General features: G+C 39.8%; 2 protein-coding genes across 2 annotated transcripts; both read left to right on the forward strand.

Annotated features, from left to right (window-relative positions):
* Positions 1-939, forward strand: LOC101535168 (taste receptor type 2 member 9). The gene has a single exon (XM_004599616.2). It carries the CDS (start codon positions 1-3, stop codon positions 937-939), a length of 939 nt encoding a protein of 312 aa, XP_004599673.2.
* Positions 940-2234: 1295 nt separating this feature from the next.
* On the forward strand, positions 2235-7256 carry LOC101535424 (taste receptor type 2 member 7-like). The gene is made up of 3 exons (XM_058655688.1): positions 2235-2261; positions 2374-3285; positions 7200-7256. The coding sequence occupies exons 1-3, from the start codon at positions 2235-2237 to the stop codon at positions 7254-7256; spliced, it is 996 nt and encodes a 331-aa protein (XP_058511671.1).
* Positions 7257-20316: the final 13060 nt, after the last annotated feature.

Consider the following 20316-nt stretch of genomic DNA (forward strand, 5'->3'; position numbering starts at 1 on the left):
ATGCTGCGGACAACAGAGGCACTGTATTTGATTTTGATGGCTGGTGAGTTGACTCTAGGGATTTGGGGAAATGGATTCATTGTGCTAGTGAACTGTGTTGACTGGCTTACAAAAAGAAGTATCTCTTTGGTTGACATCATCCTGATGAGCTTGGCAATCTCCAGAATTGGTTTGTTGTGTGCTGTATCAATAGATGGTTTTATTATGGTGCTCTCTCCAGAGATATATGGCAATGTTGAGCTCACCCGCATTTTGGATGCTTTCTGGACAATGGCCAATAATTTAAGTGTCTGGTCTACTTGTTGCCTCAGCATCTTCTATTTACTCAAGATAGCCAATATATCACACCCGTGTTTCCTCTGGATGAAGCTAAGGACCAATAGGATGATCCTTGGGATTCTCTTGGGATCTTCTCTCATCTCATTAATTATTTCTGTTTCGATCAATGATGATATGTGGTGCAACTTGTTAAAGATCACTCATGAAGAAAACATAACTTATCCATTCAAGGTGACAAAAATCCCAAATGCTCTCAAACAGATTACCTCGAATCTGGCAGTCACCATCCCTTTTATTCTTTGCCTGATCTCCTTTTTCTTGCTACTTTCTTCACTGTTTAGACACATCAAGCACATGAAGCTCCACGCCACAGGGGCCAGGGACCCCGGCACAGAGACCCACATGAGAGCTATAAAGGCACTGATCATCTTTCTCTTCCTTCTGATTTTATATTATGCATTCTTTCTTGGAATAACATCTAGCTTTCTGATTCCTCACGGAAGATTAGTGGTGATGATTGGTGGCATAATAGCTGTCATTTTTCCAGCCAGCCATTCTTTCATCCTGATCATGGGAAACAGCAAGCTGAGGGAAGCTTTCCTGAAACTGTTAAAGTTTGTCAAGAGTTTCCATAAAAGAGGGAAGCCTTTTGTTGCATAGAGAACCCCAGAGATTATGCTAACATCTCAAGCACAAAGACAACAATTAATTTTTTCTCTCTTCTCCTAATAGGTTGCATCTTTTGCTTCATTTACGCTGTCAAAATTTAGTGATACCTATCATGAAAAAATTCCCTTGTTGCTCTTCACATTCCTGTGTTGATTGCTTCCACCTACTGATTTATTTTTATTATAGCCAACATACCATTTACCTGAAGATTATGTTTTTGTTTGCTGTTATGTAAGGTTCACAGGATAAAGCACTGATGTTTACAGTCTTAAGTATGTAAAACCCAAGTTATATTTCTAGTTTTCTAGCCAGTTGTCATTTGTTCAATGACACAGAATTCATGTGCTTCTGATGAAATATGATGTCACTAACCTACAAAATAACTGAACCTATACTGAGATGAATACATCATGTTTTAAAATTTACGTGAAATATTTTATATGGTTAATAGTATTGCAAAGCTCTCATCCTATTTGTGAGCACTGTTTTCTAGCTTTCCAATGTTCAAATATCTCTAGTGATCACAATGAGTAAGGGTAGAAATCAGTAAAATGTGATATAGTAACTTTTCTTAGGAGAATTTTTTCTTTAAGATATCATTCCCATAACTTGGATATTATATAACAGGCACAAAATGCACTCACTTTCCAAAAAGCCAATCCAAAAGTCCTCTGAAAATCACTCAGGAGAAGATATGACCGTGGACACTCTCAACTATTGATTGGGATACACCTGAAGCAGAAGTGAGTGCGGTAACTCAAAATTGGAAAAACTCGTCCAATTTAAAAAAAAATAGTAATATCTTGTTAGCCAAGTAAGATGTGGTTAGGCTGATGTTCGGTTTTTTCTAGAGGGAAGATCTGCAGGTTTACACTTTCTGGGTCGTTTTGATCTGGAGGAAGGAAAAGACCGAGATAAAGTAGGACATATTATGCTCTTGTTTCTTTTATTATAGAAAAATACTCTTAAGAACATCATATTTTTCCCAAACTTTATTGAGACATTATTTGTATACTAAAAGAAACAGCACATGTTTAGTGTACAATTTTGAGATTTTTGGACCTTCTCAGATGCTTAGATATCAGCACTGCAGTTATCCTGAGATGTCCTTGAAAACATTTTAAATAAAAGGAACAAGCCTGAATGTAATGACTGATACTTTTTCAGGAAAAAATAAAAACAGCACAGTTTCTTCATTGTTCTGTAGAAAGACAGTGCTGGACCGTGAAATGGAATTGGCCCAATTTGCATTTTTGCAAACAGTAGTGCAGCCTAATAAACCGTACATGAAAAAAGTCCAGTCTGCTGAGCGTGTACTCACACAGTGGCCAAACCAAGGATCACAGCCATCCTACTCGACAGGAGTAACTGAGTTTAATCAACACAACTACCATTTTTCATTTATCATTCCATTTTCCATCACAGGACGGACTACAGCAGAAAAAGGTAATGAATATTTTAATGCTTATAGCAGCTGGAGAGTTTTCAGTGGGGATCTTAGGAAATATATTCATTGGATTGGTGAACTTCATGGACTGGATCAAGAGTAGGAAGGTTGCCTCCATTGATTTAATCCTCACGAGTCTGGCCATATCCAGAATTTGTCTGTTGTGTGTAATATTATTAGATTGTTTTATATTGGTGCTGTATCCAGACATCTATGCTGCTGGTAAGCAAATGAGAATCATTGATTTCTTCTGGACTCTAACCAACCACTTAAATGTTTGGTTTGCCACCTGCCTCAGCATTTTCTATTTCCTGAAGATAGCCAATTTCTTCCACCCTGTCTTCCTCTGGATGAAGTGGAGAATTGACAAACTGATTCTCAGGATTCTGCTAGGGTGTGTGGCCCTTTCCGTGTTTATTAGCCTTCCAGTCACTGTGAATTTGAATGATGACTTCAGGCGCTGTGTCAAGAAGAAGAAAATGAACGTAACATTGAAATGCCGAGTCAACAAGGCTGGATACGCGTCCACCAAGGTATTTCTCAACCTGTTGACGCTGCTCCCCTTCTCTGCATCCCTGATCTCGTTTCTCCTCCTGATCCTCTCTCTGTGGAGACACACCAGGAACATGCAGCTTAATTCTACAGGATGCAGAGACCCCAGCACGGAAGCCCACGTGGGAGCCATGAAAGCCGTCATCTCCTTCCTCGTCCTATTTGTTGCCTACTATTTGTCCTTTCTCATTGCCACCTCCAGCTATTTTATGCCAGAGACTGAATTGGCAGTGATTTTGGGTGAGTTGATAGCCCTAATTTATCCTTCAAGTCATTCATTTATCCTAATCCTGGGGAACAATAAATTAAGACAAGCAACTTTAAGCATGCTTCGGAAAGTAAAGTGTACTCTACAATGGAGAAATTGCCAACAAAAATGATCCAAAGACAAGCTGTCGTATTCTGGAAGAAAGGAGGAGAAAATACTCTTAGTTGTTTTCCAATCTTACATTAATATTTAGTGTGATTGATTTTAAAATGTATGTAATACGCTTTGTAACTTAATAACCTAGATAATCTCACCAAAGTGTGACTGTGTTTCTCTCTCTCTCTCTCTCTCTCTCTCTCTCTCTTTTATTTGGTGTTTGTGTAGTGCACATTTCCAAACAAATGGAAGCTAACATCCTCATGCTAACTGTGGGCAGAGACAACGTTTTCATGGTTCTAAATCATTTCTCAGCATGCAAAATCTGAACAACTGTAATAGTAGCTTGATGTTATTTGCATCCCCATGAAAGGCAGCTGGCTCCTCTCTAAGTTCCTATCTAGATTTTTTCTTCTCATGTCTTTCAGCTAAACTCCACCTTTAGAAATGTCTCATCAAAGTTACAGCTGTTGATAGATGTGCAAGTGTAACAACTCACCAGAAATTAATACTGTAGTCTTGTGAAGACATGAGCTAAAATTAAAACAAGTACTGTCATAGTAAGTCTAAAAGTTATTCTAGATCATAGATCAATTTATGAAATATACTTTATAAATGAGAAAGGAAAAATTTATATAAAAATTTATATAGGGCCCGGCGGTGTGGCCTAGCGGCTAAAGTCCTCACCTTGAACGCCCCGGGATCCCATATGGGCACCGGTTCTAATCCCAGCAGCTCCACTTCCCATCCAGCTTCCTGCTTGTAGCCTGGGAAAGCAGTCGAGGACGGCCCAGTGCATTGGGACACTGCACCCGCGTGGGAGACCCGGAAGAGGTTCCAGGTTCCCAGCTTCGGATCGGTGTGCACCAGCCGTTGTGGCTCACTTGGGGAGTGACTCATCGGACGGAAGATCTTCCTCTCTGTCTCTCCTCCTCTGTGTATATCTGACTTTGTAATAAACTGAATAAATATTTTAAAAAATTTATATAAAATCGAGCTTAAGAAGACCTGTTATTTGATTATCAAAGGAAATTTCTCCATAAATGTCATATCTGTGTTTGTTTTTTGAAAATAAAAAAAGGAAAATGCAGACTAGCCCAAGCAATATTTATTATGAGATCTTTCTTCCAAGGCTTATTACTGAAATCCCAAAAGGTTTGCCTTTCAAAGGAAATATTTATTCACTGAAGACAGTGTCTACACTCAAGGGAGATAAGACAGCAATGAGGTATCTCTTTGGGACATCCCATGAAAAGCATATCTTTGTGTTACTAACCAGCCTGAATTAGCCATAAACTTTGTGTCTAAAATAGAAAATGTTTGTCATTGGTGTTTAATATCATATTCAATAAATCTGATAAAGTAAAAATAACTTCTATACTAGTTTCATATGCCAATTTGTTTTTTTCTGATTCTGACAGCAGAAAGCTACATATTGATTAAACTGATAAAAATGTTAGATTGATTGAATCCCTTGTAAGTTAAAGCGATGTTTAGCTGCCTGGTGTGATGTCTGCATTTCCTTTAGTATCTGGGAGGATACCTGTCCTGATTACCACTTAAGGAAACATCTAGTTTCTATAGATTTGCCAGGTACAGGAATAAAAGAACTTTGTATTTCTCTGATGACAGCAGCCAAGTAACAGCTACTGAAGGGAAAAAGGACCATAATGACTATCTTCTTAATGCACAAAATTGTTGCTGGCACTGCTGAGAGTAAGGTGTAATAGCCACTGTAGGTGAGCCTACCTTCTGAAATTATGTTAAATCAGAAACAATGCAGCAAGGAAAATCAAGCTTTCTAAGGGGGCATTTTCCATGTTTCTTTCACTCGCAGTACTTAGAATTTTCAAACTTTCTCTAAGAGCATTTGGTGGAACAGCTGTTGAGAGTGCAGCTGGACTCATTTGCTTCTGTTTCTGTTCTTTCTTTAATAAATATTCGGATCTGGAATGTCTTTGAGGGTTGCGGAAATACAGATGAGATTTGGCAAAGTCCATGCTCTTGTGGGATGTGCAATTGTAGAAAATAGTATGGAAAACAAAGAATAATCAAATAAGTGCCAATGAGAGTAATTAACAAGTGAAAGATAGTTGTGCAGAGTACAGAGGGGCATAAATACATTAGAGAGATCTAAAGTGACTCAGATGCTATATAATCTAATCTTATTCTGTAGGAGCTACACAGTGTTCTGCAGGAAAAAAAAAATGCCAAAAAGATGGCAGAACATCTGTAAGGAGAAGCATTTGAGAAAGAACACTAAAGACTGAGTGACCACAGCATGCTGATTAAGGGACAGCTGACATGAGATAAACTCAAAGACTGGCTGGCAAGGAATAAAGGTCAAGATCCTACCTTTAGATCAGGCTTTAGATTTATCAAAAGACTGGAAACCATAAGCCATGAAACTTGACTTATATACAAATTTAATTTTTCTTTGGTTATAAGAGAAATGTATAGTGGATGTGTTGAGGAGTGAGTATAATTAAGGTGTAGAGCTACAGAGTCCTACGTGATGGCTTAGCAGCTAAATCCTTGCCTTGCATGTGCCAGGATCCCATATGGGTGCTGGTGCATAGCCAAGCTGCTCCACTTCCCATCCTGCTCCCTGTTTATGGCCTGGGAAAGCAGTCGAGGATGGCCCAAGCCATGGAATCCTACACCTGAATGGGAGACCTGGAGGAAGCTCCTAACTCCTGGCTCCAGATCAGCTAGCTCCGGCCATTGTGGCCACTTGGGGAGTAAACTAGTGGAAAGCAGATCTTTCTCTCTGTACTCTTTCTCTCTGTAAGTCTGCTTTTCCAATAAAAATAAATAAATCTTTTTAAAAATGTTGAGCTACTAATTTTATTAAGTAGCTCAAATGAGAAATTATAGTGACTTAAATTCGGATGGAAGTGGTAGAGTTTGGGGATATTTTTCATTGATAAATTCTGTATTTTATATATGTAATGCTGATGAGTCTTGCTGATTAAAATAAGAGAAAATTGGAAAAAATGGTTCAAAGACTTGTAGATTGTTTTATTTTAATGACTGAAAAAGTACTGGTTCATAAGGTTGAGGGAGGAACTACTAATGGAAAAAGGAAAATAAAAATGTTGTACATATTGTTTCTCATGACTGAAGCAATCAAATGATGATGCTAAAAAATTGAATGTATGAATATGTGCTTAAGGGTAGAAATCCTGAACGTGCGTTTGGTAGTCATCAACAAGGAATTCCTTAAAAAAATTATCATTAAGAGGAAAGAAATCAAATCTTTGCAGATTAGACTGAGCAGAAAAGAAAGAAAAAGCTTTTCAAACACTGTCGAAAAGCAAACCAGATTTTAGAAAGTAAAGCAACCATTGAATTTGGCAAAAAGGATGTAACTGTTGCATCTTGCAAGAGTTAGGTTAGTTGTGCAGGGATAGAAAGTAGGTTCCAAGAGAAAAACTGAGGGAAGAATAAATGTAAGAAGCAGGGAGTTGATAAATATGTAACACTTTTTAGTATTTTTATTATTTTTGCTTTATTATTGAGTACATTTAAAAGGAGGGTGAAATCTTAACACCTGGCATAAGGATTTTTAGATGGATAAGGCTGAAAATGGTGAGACACAGATTCCCTGGGCATTCAGGAGTGGCATAAGTAAATCCCTCCCCTTATAAGGACAATTGGTGCAACCTAAGGTAAGTTAACATTTGTTCCTCCCACAATATTCTCCATTATTTCTCTTTATTTTAGGTCGATATTTCAGTGAAGTCGACTCATTAAGTGCAGTTTCTTTTCTAAAAGAAATAGCTTCAAGACAATACTCTCACATATTGTTGATCTCTCAGCAAGAAATCAGGGGATACACTGGACTTCGGGCTTAAGAGTGATGAACCACGGTCTTCTTGTTTATAGATGGAGGATTTACTGACCAAAGATTCCTCCTTAATGACTCTGGAGTCAACATTCTGACAAGGAGACATACATTCAAGCCTGATATTCTGATGGAATAGTTCCATGAATTTTGAACATATTGGTGGCTTGGTCTATGTAAGTTTGACTTCTTGCAAATTCTTTGATATAATATTAAGAAGAGGTCAGGAAGATCGTAGCAGTGACTGAAATGATTGCATAATACCCGATAATTCATTACCTGAATACGTTTCCCAGTAGATCCCAGAAGATACTCATTTCAACCTGGGCACTGATAATGTGTTAGTGAGGGCAGCACTGGCATCAATGAAGAGTCAGTGATGATTGTTCTTGATGTTCAGAGCTCACTGGTAAAATAAGCTACCAAGAATCTACATCTTCCGTCTATCGGTTCACTCCCTAAATGGCCACAATGACCAGAGCTGAGCTGATGCAAATCCAGAAACCAGGAACTTCTTCTGGGTTTCCCACATGGGTACAGGATCCCAAGGCTTTATTCCATCTGCAACTGCTTTCCCAGGCCACAAGCAGGCAGCTGGATGGGAAGTGGAGCAGCCAGGACATGAACTGGAACCCGTATGGGATCCTGAACTTGCAAGGGGAGGATTTGTCAATTGAGTCATCTCACTGGGCCCTTGTCTCTCTATCTTTCAAATCAAATGAAAATTAAGTAAATACCAACTTTTTAAAAAAGAAACTAGTACTATAAAAATTACTGTTTAACATCAAGATTCATGCTGTAAGTCACGTTGTAATGAGTTCGCTGTGAACTTTCAATAAATGCTTTAACAACAACAATAACAAGTAGGGAGAATAGGATACATAACCTGATTGTAACAGAAAGAAACAAATTCTTATTTCCTCTTTAATCAGTAGCTAAGTCACGTTTATATATTTCTTCCCCAGGTTTATATATTTCCATGCATTTTGCGTTGGGAAAGGTGCTCACATTCATTCACTGAGTGACCATATGGTTGCAAATCAGAGTACAGGATAAAGCAGATTGAAACATTTTTCTTTTCTCTTATTTTATTCTTAACCTGTGGCTCCTTCAGTAACATAAATAATAAAATTAAACTACATCTTGGATGGAAATTTCCCTTGGAGGTTTAAACTAATCTTGACCTCATTTTACAGTCAATCTTGGAACATCTGTATTCCCATATTATTACTCATAAAAATAGACATATTGTGGGGCCTGGCCACAGTAGTCTAGTGGTTAAGGTCCTCACCTCACATGCACTGGGATCCCAAATGGGTGCCGGCTCATATCCCAGCTGCTCCACTTCCCATCCAGCTCTCTGATTCTGGCCTGGGAAAGCATTGGAAGATGCCCCAAGGCCTTGGAACCCTGCACCTGGGAGAAGCTCCTGTCTCTTGGCTTCAGATCAGTTCAGCTCTGGGCCGTTGGGGCCACTTGGGGAGTAAATCAGTGGATGAATGATTTTTCTCTCTGTCTCTCCTCTCTGCAAATCTGACTTTTCAATAAAAGCAAATAAACAAAATATTTTTTAAAAAAGAATAGCCATATTGTGATGTTCAGAAAAAAAAGACTTCTAAGTTAGCCACAATTTCTAACTTGACAATATTGAAGTTCCTAGTCCCCCTGTTGATTTTCATGGAGAGTTTGGAGGTAGAATACAGTTCAGTATCATGGGATTAGTCCATAATCATTCTTTAAAAATTCTGATAAGAGGATTTCTCACAATGCTGGTTTGCTAGGGCTGGGATCACAGCTCCATGCTCTAAGCACAAGGCCGAGGTGTATGAGGAAGAAGCTCCCATCCCTTCTCTGCCCAGTGATTTCCTGGTCTTCTCTGGTGTCCCCTGGCTTCTGCTGCATCTCCATAGTCCTTCCCTTCACCCTCACAAGGTGCTCTCCCTGTGTACAGACCTGTGTCCAAATTTCCATTTTCCATAACGACACCAAATTATGATGATGGACCCTTGATCCAGTAAATTAAGTAGTCTCAAGTAATTACATCTGCAACACTCCTATTTCCAAATAAAGCTCCAGGCTGAGAAACAGGTTAAGATCGCAGCAAATGAATTCTAGGGAAATCAGCTTCTTTCATAATATTCATCTCTTTTTACACATTTTCTGGTTCTGGGATCACCTCCAGATTTTACTACATTATTTTCACATGGCATGTGTGCTGAAGAATTAATGAAATCTACGCGGATGAACTATATACTGCGTATGAGGCGTTTCTGTGTGTCCCAAATGGATAGGAAGTCTTTCTGACATTGGGTGGCAAGTCTGTAATAGGGTGGCCTCAGGTCTTGAAGATCAGCTTGAATCTCAGCCATAAACATAAGAAGTCAAAATGATACAACACATGGAAAGACTGCCAGAAACCAAGGGAGTTTGCAAGGTAAGTCTTTTCATGTTTGAATTGAGAAACTTGCATGTACATTGAAAATCTGATTATTTGTCTCGAGAATAAAAACCCTGTCTTTCAAACATTAGTGGTAGTTCAGCCCTCACACATTTCCCCTGATAGAACCCCACATTTAGATCCTTGATACACACACAGGACCTTTCTTGCCTCATGAGCAACAACCTTGGTCCTAGAGGAAAAACAACAGGCAATCCTTTAATGCTAATAATTTTATTGATGTTTTGAAGTTAGAGAAAGAAAGAGCCAAGAAGTTTTCTCTGCTGACAAGTCTACAGTTACCAGTTAATCTTCATCAATGTCTGAAACAAAGAGAAACATTTTAGATCTAAGTAATAAATTGGCCGGGGTATGATGGAGACTTGGTGTGTCTTAATTAAGTATTCTCATTGTAAGGTAACACACTGAGAAAGAAGAAGGAAGACGAAACAGAAGGCTAGGAGAAGGGAGTAGAGAAAGCAGGGGAGGTATAACTTGAAGAGGTTCTGAACTGATATCAGAATGAGAGTCAGAAAAATCAGGTAAGCAAAGCACTAACTTTTATGCAAATTTTTCTACTTATAAGGCTGGGACAAGAATTATGACAAGGACACATCTAGGCAAATGGAATTTAAAATCAAAGAAACTGGGAAATTTGGGGGGAAAAATCACTAGATTTCCGAACAAAAACAAACTATTACCTAGGGAATTACTGGATGTCATCTTTGTATGCTTTGCCTCATCACTGGCCACTCCAACCACCCTGCCGGCCTCTTCCACGTTGGCCTCCAGGTCTGCCCTGACCCCCCAGGCGTCCTTGGCCTCTTGTACCACCTCTAGCACGTGCATTCCCTGGTGGGCACTCCTGGTCCTGCTGCAATGCTTGGCTTCTTCCATTTCTGCCCTTCCTGCCATGCTGATCTTGAGATTCCCGTTGAGGTGGGCGTCCACAACGCGTTGGCCTTTCTTCATTTATTTCCTCATCTGCTTAAGCCAAGAAACATAGATTCAGAACAGAACAAGTAAAGAGAATGGTACACTATCAGCATAGTTAGTTCAGGACATAATCTAGTATAACCTAAGTTTAGTCAGAGTAATCATGATATTGGATAGTGATGAGGGCCCAGTGCCTTAAAGAGAAGAATCCCTGATTCCTCCGAGTGCACATACTTAGCTGGGCATCTCTTGTGGGCCCCATAATCATTTACTCTGCTCTCTCTTTATGCCACTATGCGTATGCCTACACTTGACTCATCTATCCAGAACTTTCCATGATACACACGGCATCACCCATAAATCATGGGTGATTTGTTATGATCTCTAAGAGAAACCACCAGTGTCACAATGTCTATCAGTGGGTACATAGGCTATTGTTACACAAATCTGTTAAACAGAAAAATTCTAAGTCATGCCATCATTCCCCAAAGCAAAACAATAATGCATCACCCTCCCCTGTGTTTTGTCATCTTCTACTGTTAAATCTATAGTCACCTCCCCCCAAAAGTAATAAATAACCCCCGCCTTCTATTGTCTCCTTCGGCAGAATTCTAATCCCTGTGTTTAAATCCAAGCCTTCACCATCTCATTTCCTTTCAATCTCACGGTCACAACTCCTGCAATTGTTTTATTGTTAATTCAACATCTGTTTGAGTGCATGCCCTAGACATGTCAGCCAGTAAGGTTCAAGCCTTAAAAGAAATAGTCTCTATCCTCATGCTGCTTTTTCTTCATTATTGTCAAATCAACAAATAAATTATTTCATCATTCCCCTCTGAAAAATTTTGTGCTATTCAATCATTAGTGGTGTACTGAAGAAGGATTGAGAGAAAAGGATTTACAAAAACTGAAGTGTCAATTCAGACACTTGACCCCTGACGCAAGGGATTAAAGTAGAAAAAGTAGGGAGATAGTACATATTGAATATTACTTTCCAGGAATGGTGAACTTATTGTTTTCTTTTTTCCGATTTCCTTGGTTCACTGAAATGCCTAAAGCCCAGTTGTGAGAAATTTCAAAAGACAAAACATGAAGCACAAGAAAAGAATAAAAAATACCCTGAAGTGCAACTTTACCTTGCTCTCCAAAATTATCTTCAGCAGCACCATCTAGGATTTAAAGGAGATAAATTCAAAACATGGATTTTACAAGTCCCTGCTGCACATTTTTAGAAATTCAAGAGGTTAAGAAAATGCCTAATAGGGAGCTCTTTTGCGGGATAGCAAGGCAACCTTCTTACAATTGGCATCCCATGCCCAGTTGAGTCCTGGCTGCTTGGCTTTTAATCAAACTTCCTACTAATGCACCTTGGAAGGCATAGCATGACGGTCTTGGTGGAACTACTGGCTCCTGATTCTGGCCTGGCCCAGTCGTGGCTGTTGCAGCCACCTGAGGACTAAGCTAGCAGGCGGAAGATCTCTCTTCTCTCTTTTTTCCTCCTTCCTTCCTAACCTTTCTCTGTCACTCTGCCTTTCAAACAAATAAAGAAAACTGAATAAGACAGCAGCAAGAAAATGAGTAAGTAAAATTTAGAACAAAAGAATTGTAAGATTTAGGTAGAATGAATTACAATTTTCCAGTGTGGGACTCTAATAGTGAGTACTGCTTCTGATGAAATAGTAAAAATGGAGTCAACTATTTGATTAATTATGCATTTGAATACAACCAGATGGAAAGCCACGATGCTTATAAACAAAGACTATGTAACATCTTGAACATCTTGAGACTCTATACCTCCTATTAGTATATAGTTTACTATCAGGATTAATGTTTAATATTCCATAAATTCTTGTCCAGAAAGACAAATTCTTCAAATAACTATTCTTTATTTCAACAACTTTTCCAAAATCCATGTAAAAAAATACTAACCAATTCAATTCTTAAAGGCATTAATTATCTACTTTCCAATCCTTTGAGTCAGGAATTTTTATCTATTTTGGTGATGTACTTATTAAACCAGACCCTACAACTTTAACACAGTGTTTTCTTCTCTGCCGAAGAACTATAAGGCAAAGTATCTCTCTCCCTCACCCTAATAAAGACAAACTTATCTTTGATTCATTAGCAGGCTGTTTGTGTGATATTTTGAAGCCTTCAACATTTGACAACATTTTAAGCCAAACGTTTGGTTTCAAAAGTATTAAAGCCTAAAAAATATGAAGAGATGAGTTGGACAAGTGGCAGAGTGACTAAGTCATCCTTGAGATTCCATATCCCTGGCAAACCCTGGCTCCTCTGCTGCACATCCAGTTCCCTGTTATAGATACATTGGTAGAAAGCAGAGGCTAGCACAAGTACTGGGGTCCCCGCCACCACAAGGGAGGTCCAAACTGAGTTTCAGCTTCCTGGCTTCGGCCATCCTACCCTTGCATGTTGCAGACATTTAAAAAGTGAACCAGTGGATGCAATCGACCAATCACAAAGCACAGAGTTTTATCAAACAATTTTACCAGAAAATTCCATTCACCATAAGTAGCAACTTTTTCTCATATAAGACAAACAATTTGAAACTCAAAGATGCTATCACATTTTCTTACAGTGTTTAATATAGCTAGTGGTAAACATCTTAATATTGCTGGCTAATAATATTTTTTCTGATGTTCCTATAAGATATCAAAACACTGTATAAAAAAAAGAAATTTTTGTTCTAGTTTCTCATGGTTTGTCCTGCCAAATGTTTATTATCTGAATTTTTATGGTCACTGGTATAATTACTTGGATTTCCAAGTTGGCACCACTAAGATGTATCATGCAAATTTTGTATTTAACGATCATATGGAGAGAGAATTAGCCTTTCTTTTATTCCATATCAGCTCCTCACTGCTGCCTGAAATTATTCATTTCTAGAAACTCCTCGGTTTACTATTGATTCTTGCCTAACAAACTATTGCATGATCAAACATGCAAATATTCTAAAGAAAGAAATGTAGTGGGAAGATTTTTAATAGTACCTGCTGAATAGGAAAAAAGTTGATTTAATTAATGAAGATTTAAATAAAGTTCAATATTTCTAAACATGTTTGGCATGACATAAACAAGTTATCTTGTACATCATTAAATTTTTGCTCAAGTTAGATGCCCTGTCTCAAAGAGCATCTTGAAACATCATGTATGTTGGAATAACGAAAGTTACACCATGAAGATGTTGACTTGAAAGCTTAAGGTCAGATTTTCAGACATTCTGATATTTGTAATCAGTAAAAAAACAGAAACAGAGGCTGCCTCCTCTTTCAAGTATCTAGTCTAGCAGCAATCCAACTCCGTTCTTTTCCATGAACTTGTACCCTTTATCCTTTAAGAGGTCCCGTTCCCCACTCTTACCATCGTCTTGGCTCTGAGCTGTGACCAGGGCCATGAAGACCATGGAGCAGAAGAGCAGTAGTACCTTCCTAGAGGCCATGGTGTCTCTCTTCTTTGGTGTTGTAGCAACCTCCAGCACACTCCTTTATAGCAGCCCCAATACAAGGTCACCTTTGAAACCTGTAGATAAAACACTTCCCGTGAGCCTCAGCCAGAATTGCTGAATTGAGTCAAAGGACTGATCAATATCCTCCAGGGAATATCACAAGCTTCAAATCTGTAAAGCAAATACCCACCTTCTTCAACTATTAATTATAATAAGCATAAAAATTGCCTTGTTTTTTCACTTTCTGTCCAGAACTTTCTTCTCTGTTTTATTCCTCAATGAACTTTGCTCAAACTATCAAAATGTCAATCATTGCAAGTCCCTTTCCTGTAAAGCCAACAGGATCATTATGAAATGAAATGCTAAACTAACAGAAATACAATCACAAGATGAAAGAACAGTAAAAGATCAAGGAAGACATTCTTACACAGGTTGGAAAACAAAAGCCATTGCAAGGAAAAACCAAAACCAACTTCAGAATCAGAAAACATAGCTGCCCAAAGCGTACGTGAGTTCATGATTTGAATGAATTATGAAATCTAAATATTTAAAATGATGACAATCATGGATGGATTAGAAAATAATGTTATCAAGAATCCTGTGAGTTCAGGGTATTCAGCTTGGAAACAAGAGTATGAATAAGCATTGTAATTATATATAGTTATATAAATAAAGAAACATTTTGTTCATATAGTTCAGGAAAGTACAAAAAGCTATTGACTTAAAAATGAGGATATTGTATTGGTAAGATAAAATAGGTTCTTAGTCCTGTTGTCATGCTCATCAGTGGAGTTACAGACTACCAGAGAGGTTCCCCCAGTTTCCCTATAAGTCCCACTCCCAACCCCTAATCTTGCACTTTCCAGGTGGTTCTGTAGTCTAACTTGACAGGGTTTGACCCAGTCATAGCACTTGTCAATTGACACTGCAACAAAGCCCAACCAGCCTGCCCTTTACTCTGGCTTATACATGTACCATGGGTACCGTCAGTTAGCACAGTCTGGCTCTCCTCCTAACCCAGATCACATGCGGTTCAACAGATGTTGAACTGGTCAGGTCCCAGTTCTCATACTCACCAGTGGGAGCAGTGACCCAGCAGAGGAGGTCTGCCTACTGGGCTGTACTCCCCGCCACCACTCCATGGTATCAAGCCTGTTCTGCACCCCATTTTTGGTTCTCAGATCTGCCAGTGGATGTTATGAACTGGCCCAGCTTGGCTGCTCTCTGATCTGCATATGTGCTGGTGGGTACTCTAACCTGGTCTGGTCTGGGCTGCTCCAAGCCTTGGTTCTTGTGCTCACCTACAGGGACTGTGTCCTGACAAGGTTTTCCCCAAGCTCCTCTATCCGGTCTCTGTGAGTGGTGGTTAGCTGTAAGCCATGCTAATTAGCCCAGCTCAGGTCTCCCACGTGGGCTGGTGCACCTGTCTGACCCACAAAACTCCTGCGGCTTTCTCCCTCTAAACCACTCTGTCTCAGACCCCTTGCTTGCCTGTAAGTACTGTGGCCTTGTGGAAGGGAGCTCCTCAGAAGCCATTCCTCCCTTGCAACATATTCTCAACAGTCCTTCCTTTCCCAGTCCCCTCACCCCTTACTCTGACCAATCCATAGTCCCGGCACCCGGGAGTGCATGGGTTTTCCAGCCTGGTCCATCAGCATTCCATGCCAGCATGCTAATCCAGGGCTTTCCCCTCCTTTGTTCCTGCGCTTCCCACCACCCTGCCCAGGGTCACGCATGTGGGGAGGTCCCCAGACTCACTCCACCTGCCTGGGTGGGCCCACACATGCTGGGGCCATCCACATCACCCAGTCCCTACTGCCTGCACAAGCCCTCAACCCCAGCCCCCCAGGAACCCGGCTGCAGCGGCCCAGCAGAAGCAGCTAGCCTTGAGAATGGTCAACTTTTCTTATATATTTATTTTTTACTTTTTACTGGAAAGGCAGTTAGAGAGATCCTTCATTCCTTGGTTCTTTCCCAAATGACTGCAACGGCAGGAGTTCGGCCATCCCAAAGCCGGGAGCTAGGAACATTCCCTGGGTGCCTTCCCAAGCCATTAACAGGGAGCTGGGGCAAAAGTGGAGCCACTGGGACTAGAACCAGAGCCCCCATGGGATGCTGGTCTTGCAGACAGAAGCTATGCTACATGCCAGTCCCTCCACTCAACAGTTTGTCATGTGTATAGCAAAAACATGTTCATTTTTATCCATATATATAACATATGTGTGTGTGTTTGTGTATGTGAGTAGACGGAAATCATTGTTGAGAAAAATCTGAAATTACAAGCAAAAATTGTATTGCTAGTTTTTTTTTTCCTGGAAGTAAAATTGCATTGAAAATCAGAAAGGCTTTTTGTATTCCAACACACTTTAAACTTTAATAATGATTTTTCTTAATATTAAAAAAATGCTAATGAAAATGAAAACTCTTGCCTGGAAAGCTGTAGTCTGACAGTCCTCAGCCTCGGTTTCCCGTTTCTTCCTTTGCTTCGGCAGCTGTGGCTGCTGACCTTCAACCATGACCTTCCTGGCAGCTTTTACTGCAGTCGGTCCTTGGCACTCTCTTTTCAACCACCCAAGAATGAACTTCTTTGACTCCTCATCTCCATCGGGTCCGAGGAGGTTCTGACATTCACCAACTTTCCCGTGAAAATTGACCTTCACTTGATTCCTTAATTACAGACTTTCCTTCCAAATATAATTTTACTTTCTCCCTTAATGCTTTTGCTTTAGAATTAGTGTCATGACCTTGTTATCAGTGTTCCTCTGCCCAGCCTGGAGATGGACAACAAGTACGTTTTTATATAATGAACTCTCAAGCCTGAGTTACATACTCAAAGTGTTGGCACCTTCGTGTAGCAACTGCTGTTTAATCAGGGCTACCTTGCAAAGCAGGTGATGTTACCATTTCAACATTAGATAAATAAGTTGAGATGCACATTTTTTTTTATATCTGGTAAGTTTCAGAGATAAGATTTGATTTAGTTCCACTTAACCAAATAGAAGCCATGCTTTTAGCCAAGGCACTGTTCTATCACATTCCAGGCCTCACTGATTGCTTAGTTTATTTAGCCTTCTTTTCCTATAAACTTCTCAGGGGGATTAATAATATTGACTCATCGCTCTTGAAATGGTGAACATGCAAGTAAGGGGCATTTTTTCCTTTCGGTTGTTTCTGCTTTTGACTTCTCCTTAATTCCTTTCTACTTGAGGAGGCCAACAAAAATAACATGCAAAAGCAGTTTGGTGATGCTTCTATTGCTAGACAAAACATCAGTGTAAAATACCCACAGTCAAATATTGCTCCAATAATATATATAAACAATATATATAATTAATGTATTATATATATAATTTGATAGGCTTGTCATGGTAGAAGCTTTGGGGGGACGGGCAATGAGTGTCAGCAACAAACAGTGAAATACGTTTAGCTCTCTTCAGTGTGTTTTCACGTGTTCGTCAAAGCACTACGTCACTCTCAAGTCCTTGCCTCACCACGGCCCCAGGGACTGCCTGTGCCCGATGTGATGTTCATGTGGGAGCGCAGCTGGTACTTGCACTGGGACCCTTCCTCACATTCCTCGCACCTGACCGGCTTCTCTCCAGGACGCTGCAAGGAGTGCACCGTGAGTCACTGTGCGTGAATGATTCTCCACGGGTTTTGCATACAAACAGCATGTCCTTCGTGTGTGCAGCCGTGTGTTTCTGCACGTCAGCCAGGGTATGATATTTCCTCTCAACACATTTCTCAGGAAAAGTTCTCCGCAGATCCATGGACAATCATTTTATGTTTATGAAGGGGGCCACAGCTTCTTGAAATATTTGTGGATTTTTTTTTTCAGTTTGTGCACCGGTGAAGGGACAGCTTGCTTTCCGGGACAAACTTCTTCCCACACTTACCACGACTCTACACGAGTCTGCGAGTAAGGTTCCTGCACTTCTCTAGGTACCAGAGCGAATTAAACACCCTGGCGCTTCTCACAGGGCAGGGTCCCTTGCCCTGTCTTAACCCTGGGCTCTCTGGGCTGCTGCTTCAGGCTGAGCGGGCTCTTCACTCCTCCGAGTTCCATTGTAAGACAGGAGTTGCCAGGAAAGGGCATTGACAAGTCCTGGAGATTTACTGTACGCTTGACAAAGGAAACCATGATGCTTCGTCATGATTTCTGAAATTAGTGAGCTTCAAATTATACATTGAAAAAAAAAAAGCAAACTATCAGGAAAGACAGTTCCCTTAGATGTCACTTATCTATTATATGTTGATTTTAGAAAATTAGTAAGTGTCCAAGGCTTGGGCATCCCCCCTTATATTTCCTCAACACAAATGTTAAAAGAGTAAATAAGTATTAAATGAAAGCGCAAAACAATATCAGCTATATATCGTGACCAAAAAAAAAAAAAAAAAAAAAAAAAAAAGAACCTGCATGTGAACTTTCACAGTTATTTGCATTTCAGTGATCAAACTATTTGTGTATCTTCTGCAAACGTCACAGACTTCCTCGGATTCCGTGTGAAACACAAGCCTTGGGACTCACCTACCAGTCCTCATTTACCAAGTGGAGAACAGAGATCACACACTTCGTAAATCCAGGTATTTTTCAACACCCTTAGACTTAATAATTAAAACTCCCAAATGAGGCACAGGCTCAAAGAAGACAACGCTGAGCTTAGAGCAAATTGTGGCTCAAGTGAGTCAGAAAAATAAGAATGACACCTCCTTCTGACCCTATTTCTCCATCAAGTATCTTGGGGGGGGGGGAAACAGAGAAGAAAATAATTCAACCAAGGGAAGATAATTGAAATCTGACTTAGAGATGAAGATGGAGTTGGTTTTCTCCTCCAGGGAGGAGAAAGAAGGGAAGGGAGCCGTGGGGAACACAAAGCAAAGGGGGAGACTCCAGGTTGTTGCTTGGACGGCAAGCAAGGCTGCTGGTGTTAATACGTGGCGTTGACGGAGTTTTTCCTTCAGTCCTGCCCATACTGCATTCTCAGTGCATGGGAATTCACCCAGTGTCAGGTTCATGAATGTATGAATGAAATGCTGTGAGAAATACACACACTCTCTGCTGAGATTATAGGCCTTTTTATATATATTTATATATATATACCATGGAAATGTATTCTTCTAGAACATTCTAATTATACTTTCTCTAATTACAATTGGAAATAAAATATGATGCTGGATTGGAAGAATATTTTTAAAAGGGAAGACTGATGAGAGGATCATGTTGCCTGACGGTGACTTAGGAACTGACTGGTGGAGTAGGATTTACGGAGGCTGGTGCGGAAAGGCGACTGGCACCCCAGGCCACATCTGGGGGTGTCCTAGCATTGTGCAGCCACACTCTGTGTACAACAATGTTAGGAACAGGCTGTGGACAACTGAGAGTGTGCTTGGGGGTCCGCGAGCCAGGGAGTGGCTTAAATTCAGTGAGAAACACGGTCTGCTCATTCATGTCTCTGGCTCAGAATGTTCTGCCGTCTCCAAACACACCATGGTTCCCACTGTCTGTAAGGAATTGAGAGATGTTTCCTTTCTCTCTGTTTCTACAATAAAGCTGCGGGTTTTTCTTGTCACGGGCCAGACAGGGTCATCTAGATTGTACTTAAATACATTTTAAAAAAAAAGCATCATTCACTTTGTCCGAGAAGAAACTATTCTTAAGGTATCATGCTAGCCTATTACTTCATAATACATAAATCTTTTTCATTTCCTTTAAACCCTACATTTTTACTAAGCTGACGTCACAAGCATTTTAAAATGTTGAAGCAAATTAGATGTTTTATTCCAATTAGCATGAAGACAATGGAATTCTATTTCAGGGATCAGTTATCAAACATTTTAAAATAATTTTCATATTTTAGTGGAAAGCCTAATTTCTCTTAAAGTTCATTTATTTATTTTCAGCTCCTTGAAAGGCAGAATATGGAGACTGCTGACATAGAAGCTTCTACCCTAAAGGAGTGGGAAATGCCCGTGGTAATCTTAGGATAGAGGTCACGTAATTTTCCTAACTTTTATAACTCTTCAATTAAATATGAGCTTACCCCAGATTTATTCTGCAGTCAAATACTAGAGCCAACATTTATTCTGGTGTGATTTGGGGAAATCACATAATGTAACAGGTAGAAGGATCAGGATTGGTCTTGGCATTCCTGAAAGTTGCCTGTAGAGTTACCACTCTTGTAGAAAATTTAGCAACCTTCCTTCTAGGATTTCTTTAACTGTACTTCAAAACATTCATGGAAAATAGCATTAAGCCATTTGCTTGTTTTTGTGCAAAATGATTTTGAAATCCATCCAGTTTTTTCCCGTGAACATTCTG

This window comes from Ochotona princeps, chromosome 27, assembly GCF_030435755.1.
Source record: "Ochotona princeps isolate mOchPri1 chromosome 27, mOchPri1.hap1, whole genome shotgun sequence".
Taxonomy (NCBI): domain Eukaryota; kingdom Metazoa; phylum Chordata; class Mammalia; order Lagomorpha; family Ochotonidae; genus Ochotona; species Ochotona princeps.